This window comes from Garra rufa, chromosome 1 (genome assembly GCF_049309525.1).
Source record: "Garra rufa chromosome 1, GarRuf1.0, whole genome shotgun sequence".
Lineage (NCBI taxonomy): Eukaryota > Metazoa > Chordata > Actinopteri > Cypriniformes > Cyprinidae > Garra > Garra rufa.
This window is the reverse complement of record NC_133361.1, coordinates 29,823,746-29,829,557: the sequence shown is the minus strand read 5'-3', so window position 1 is coordinate 29,829,557 and position 5,812 is coordinate 29,823,746. Positions and strand designations below refer to the sequence as shown.

Here is a 5,812-nt window from a genome sequence, read left to right as displayed (position 1 = left end):
GGGAAGCTTGAGCATGAGTAAATTTCCTGCAACTTTTTTTTTTTTTTGGCGGGGTGGGGGTGAACTATCCCTTTAATGATGACAAAATAACCTTGTATGATATGTGTGCTTTCCCTACTGTTCCCGTTTTTCTGTTCCTGTTTAGATAGGCCCCCTGTCCCTTTATACTGTGCTGCCTATAATTACTGGTCTAGTAATTTTCATTCCGTAAGACTGGGTGCGGACATTTGTAAATTCTATGGGTCTGGCTTCCGGTCTCATCCATGTCCAGCTATTTTTAGCTGTTCAAAACAGCTTGTTTTGCTGCTTGATAATGCAAATTGGTGTGTTTTACAATTTAATATTAATTATGAACACACTGGTTTGTAGTGCAAACAGTTTTACCATTTACTGCATGATAGTGGATAATGAACTGCAAGTCTCAGCCATAGGCTTACTTCCATGTTAAAGAAAGGTGGATAGAGCACATTTTTATACATTTTGAAGTAGATGGCACTGTTACAATTACACTGTTATAATTTATGTTGTAGTTTAATTTAATAAACAACATGTATTTTAATTGTCATACATTTTTGTCAAATAGGGGTCTTTACACAAAACAATAAAGTATTTTGTATTTCAGGGACGAATAGGCCTTGTAAATGTATTTATTTCATATGTGTATTAAGCATTGCAACGTATAATTGTTGCTAATTATTATGTTTACATCAATTTTAAAATATATTAATATATACTATAGATATATGAATAAACGAAAGGTATAGCTACACATGGAGATTGCATCATCACATGCAAGTATTATCCGTCGTGTTTGATTTGTATCGAATTTTGTGAACGAATTTAGACGAGTGAAGCGAACTTCTCCAGATAGGCCTACTAAGTGTGTAAGATGAAGTGTACACTGCGTAAGAACCTTCTGAATGGATCAGACCACGTGACCGGAAGTCTTGTTTCTAGTGGGAACGCGCGAATGTTGCACGAATTGACAGCTCGGCGGTACGTTAAAAATAGGTATGTAAGAAGTAACACTTTACAACAATGTGATTAATACACATCTGTTTCGGCAAGACTACGACGTTAGTCTTTGAATGGTTCGTTTAATTTGATGTAAGGTCGTATTGAGGATGTTGCGCAACTTAATTTGTGGCTTGCAGTATTTTTGTACATTCGTCCGGTAAGACAAACGCAGGTTTGCATATACACTGGATAAAATTGAGTGCGTTTCCCCAAAGCAGCTATTATCGCAAGTTCTGGAACTGGAAACTGGGACATGCGTGGGATTTCTAAATTGCCTAAAATGTCTGGGTTTTGACTTTGTTTTCATAATGATGTGACATCTACATTATGTATATGCATTGGTTTGACTGTTGTCAAATTGTATTATATAGTGCCTGAATGCTGTTGGTCAAACTGCTTTTCAGTCATTAACCATAGGAAGCATGAAAATGATTGGAAAACAAAGGCAAATCTTGGGCATTTTAAGTAATTTAGAAATCCTGGCTAAGAAGAAGATGATATATGGTCACCCTAGTGAATGGTTCTTTAACACATTTAATGCAGTGAACCTGAAAGCAATATATGAACACCCTGGAAATGTGTGTCAGTACTCAGTAGTGATGAATTTGAGGAATTTTATCAAGAAATGTCTTTTCCAGCTCAAGCGGACATTAAGAAGGATGTCTCGTCAAATGGGAGACAGTCACAAGCGCTTTTTGCAGACCATGATGAGCAACGGCATCATCAGTGCATCTCAGGCCGTGGCACTACACAAACACTGCTGTGAGACCCATGGAGGTATGAAGAAAACACACCGACTGCAATTTAGACAAATTCTGTTGTATCATGTGTTTATGTAGTATTTATTTTGCGCGTAAGGCAAAATGTAAAAACCTAAAGTTAAAAAGCAAAACAATTTCTTTCTTTGGATTTATTACTCCTGTGTCTCAAAACTGGAAATTGTTAATCAGTTGTATATAGGTGTCCTATTTGAATTATGCATCTGTTTTGCCTTTCTAGCACACTACGTGGCTGACAGATTAGATGAGTTCATTAATGTCATCAACGCTCAACTTCAGCCTTTGTTCATGCACATCAGGAAAGGCATGTCTGAAGAAAATGGACTGGAGTATTATGCCTTGGTTAGTTGAAATCTGTTATATGCTATTAATTTGTTAATAATAATATTAGTATTCTATTAATTTTATGTGTTTGGTATAATTTAAGTCAAAACAGGAATGACAATACATCTGTTATTCAGGTAAACGTGACAGAGACGGACATAACAAGAATGGCGTCTGATTATGCAGACAATGAACTGGAATTATTCAGAAAGACGGTAATGTTTATTTACAGCAAATAAATATACAGTGCATTGCAAAAGTATTCATATCCCTACATTTTTGTAAACGTTTTGTCTTATGTTAAACTGTTTTAAATTACTCCCCCCCCCCCCCACATCATTCTACACTCTATACAGCATAATGACAAAGAAAAAAACAGTTTTTTTTAAATCTTTGCAAATTTATTTAAAATAAAAAAACTTAAATAATTCCATTGCATAAGTATTTATACCCTTATCTGGGATACTTGAAATTTAGCTCAGGAGCATTCATATTGCTTGTAGATGTTACTACACTTTGAGTGAAGTTAACTTGGGTAATGGGTATGATTTGGAAAGGCACACACATCTTAACAGCTAAAAATGCATATCAGAGCAAAAACCAAGAACTGATGTCAGAAGAACTGCCTATAGAGCTCAGATATAGGATTGCACCAAGCCACACATCTGGGAAAGAGTTTATAAAAAATTCTGCTGCATTGAAGGTTCACAGAAGCAAGTAGTCTCTGTTACCTTCAATGTAGTCTCACGTAGCCAGACCTTCAGACTGTCGGCATGTTTATATATGCAGATGGAAGAAACTGACAGAAGGACAAACATCACTGCAACATCTCACTGATCTGGGCTATGTGGTGGTGTGGCCAAACTCAATCCTCTCCTCAGTGAAGACGCATGAAAACCCACTTGGAATTTGCAAAAAACATCTAAAGGACCCTTAGACCATAAGAAACTAGATTCTCTGGTCTGATAAAGCTCAAATCCAAGCATCATGTTTGAAAATAAAAAAAACAGGCACTGCTCATCACCTGCATAGTAGCATCCCAACAGTGAAGTGTGGCAGGGACTGATGGCCTTGTCAGAGTAGAAGAAAAACTCAACGCAGCAAAATATTGTGGTAGCCTTAATGAAAAACCAGTCCAGAGTATTTAGAACCTCAGACTGGGCAGAATATTCATCTTTCAACAGGACAATGACCACAAAGCAAGAGTGGCTTAAAAACAACTCTGAATGTCCTTGAGTGGCCCAGCCATAGTCTGGGCTTGAACCCAATCAAACATTTCTAGAGAAATCTTAAAATGTCTGCCAGCCCTCATCTAAGCTGACAGAGCTTGAGAGGTGAAGAAGTGAGGTGAAGAATGGCAAATGATTGGCAAATGTTGATGTGCAAAGCTTGTTGCATCATACCAAAAAAGACTTGATGCTGTAAATGTGCGTCAACTAAGTATGCGGTTAAGGGTATGATTACTTATGCAATGTACTTATTTCAGTGTTTTAATTTGTAGTACATTTACAAAGTTGAGACAATTCTGTTTTTGCTTTGCCATAATGGTATATGTTGATGTGGAGAAAAACAAAACAAAAAAAAGTAGCCCATAAGGCAGTGACACATAATGTGAAAAAAAATTAAGGGGTATGAATACTTTCGCAAGGCACTGTATACATACATATATACATACAACACAAAAACAGTTATAATCTTTGATAGTCTAAAAGACTATCATATAAAATATGATTTTGTTTTCATAATATGGCTCAACATTTTGTCTCTGCGTTCAGATGGATCTGATTGTAGAGTCCGAGAGTGGTACTGCCTCCTCCACCGATATTTTAAATTGTGCCGACAGCCTCCAGACAAAGAAATTGAAGAAAAAAGAAACTGAGCTTGTCCTAAACAAATTTGTCCAGGACAAATGGTTAAATGAGGTATTCATTTTAAAATTGATCTTTTTCCATGTATTGGACTAAGTTATTATAAACAACTCACTCCCTAGCCACTACCTCCAAAAGCAATTTACATATTTTTTAAATTTGTTATTTTGTTTTGCTGCTTTAGAAAGACGGTGAATACACTCTAAGTGTGCGCTGCATTGTGGAGATGGAACAGTACATGCGCACAATCTACCAAGACCTCATCAAAGTGTGTCATGTCTGCCACAACATTGCCCTGCAGGTAAGACATGAGTTTTAGTTCTCAAGGAAATCCAGGTTTTAGATCTGCATCATGTAATTTTAAAGGAAAAACTCAGCAAAATGTCCTCATTCTGTCACCCTCATGTTGTTTTCTGTTTAGCTTGTTTTATTAGTTTGGCCATTTTCAAACAGATGAAACCGCAAACAACAATTTTTCTTTTACATTTAGTGCCAGATGTGTGAAAACCCAGCCTGTGGAATCAAGGTGCACTTGCCGTGTGTTGCCAGATATTTTAGAGCGCGCAGTGATCCACGTTGCCCGGAATGCAATGAATTCTGGCCTCACGAGATTCCAGGTGAATTGCTTTTCATTAATGTTGCTCTACTGTTTTTAGATTTAATATGAACTATTTGTTTAGTTGTTTACTTCAAAATGTTTTAAATTCCGAAGTTTTCATGTTTCTCTTTTCTAATTTGCAGAAATGCAGCATTCCCAGTCACAGAGTTCACAAAATCTGCCTTCATCATCCAAAGAGAATACTGCCCCCACGCCGTCACGCCGGTCAAGAAGGTTATAATTTCAAAGCATTTTGACAGTTTATGAGGATTTTTCAAATGCATTCTCTTAGGAGTTTAAAAGTTGTTTTACATGCATTTTCTATTAATGAAGAAGGTTCTTTCGGAATTTCACATTATTTTTGTTAGAATTCTAATTCAAGAGCAGAGTTAATGCAAATAAAATTGATTTGCTCTTGTATGAAAACATTAGCTGTCTATGTTGAATCTGAGCATTTTGTACAGTTGCAAGATTAAACTAAAATAAAATTTGAGAAGCACACTGTTCAAATATCTCTTTTCAAAGAAAAAAAAAAAAAGATTACTTCAAGTTATTTCGAAGTGTTGCAACTAAATGTGGGTAACCATATAATTTAGTTCCCTATATACTGTTCCTGTAGCTGATCTGATCATTCTGAGAATGGCAAACCAGGACCACGAGTTCAAGTTATGAAGAAATACATGTACTATTAAATATTAATAGCTTGAATACATTGCTGCTTTGGATAAAATCTTATCATTTACTGTACATTTAATCATTTAGCAGGCACTTTTATCCAAAGCAACTTACAAATGAAGACTGTAGATGAAATTAAACCATCAAAAGAGCAACATTATTTGCAGTAAGTGCTATGACAACTCCTGCTTAGTCTTACGCAGTACATGTAGCAATGTAATAGTTATAAAATAAATGGAAGTAATAGGGTAAGATGGGGGATGATGTTCCCCCTTTGAGAACAATGTACATTTACATTTTAATTTGTAGCTTTTAGATATAAGTTTAGCATGAGCAGTATGATGTTGCATCAGCCATGTCATTAAGGGAAATAAACATTTGCTGATTTAGTTGTTATGGCATAAAATTTAAATTTATTCAAAATTATACTGGGGTAAGATCTCGTACCTAAAATACTAAAACACTAAAAGATATCCATCTGAAATGTACATTTATTCCATGACTTGGTTATATGAATACATAAATATTTAATGAAAATCAAAGATGTCTCA

General features: G+C 35.6%; 1 protein-coding gene across 1 annotated transcript; it reads left to right on the top strand.

Moving 5' to 3' along the window:
• Positions 1-944: 944 nt before the first annotated feature.
• Positions 945-4,827, top strand: LOC141284196 (non-structural maintenance of chromosomes element 1 homolog). Its single transcript, XM_073817507.1, has 8 exons — positions 945-1,011; positions 1,656-1,794; positions 2,017-2,138; positions 2,258-2,335; positions 3,896-4,042; positions 4,173-4,289; positions 4,479-4,605; positions 4,730-4,827. The coding sequence occupies exons 2-8, from the start codon at positions 1,677-1,679 to the stop codon at positions 4,825-4,827; spliced, it is 807 nt and encodes a 268-aa protein (XP_073673608.1). The 5' UTR covers positions 945-1,011; positions 1,656-1,676.
• Positions 4,828-5,812: the final 985 nt, after the last annotated feature.

Bases quoted from the DNA above. Each gene is read 5' to 3' on its own strand.
- LOC141284196 (XM_073817507.1), top strand. From the start codon at position 1,677: ATGTCTCGTCAAATGGGAGACAGTCACAAGCGCTTTTTGCAGACCATG. The intron at 2,139-2,257 runs GTTAGTTGAAAT...TCTGTTATTCAG, and splicing joins GACTGGAGTATTATGCCTTG to GTAAACGTGACAGAGACGGA. The intron at 4,606-4,729 runs GTGAATTGCTTT...TCTAATTTGCAG, and splicing joins CTGGCCTCACGAGATTCCAG to AAATGCAGCATTCCCAGTCA.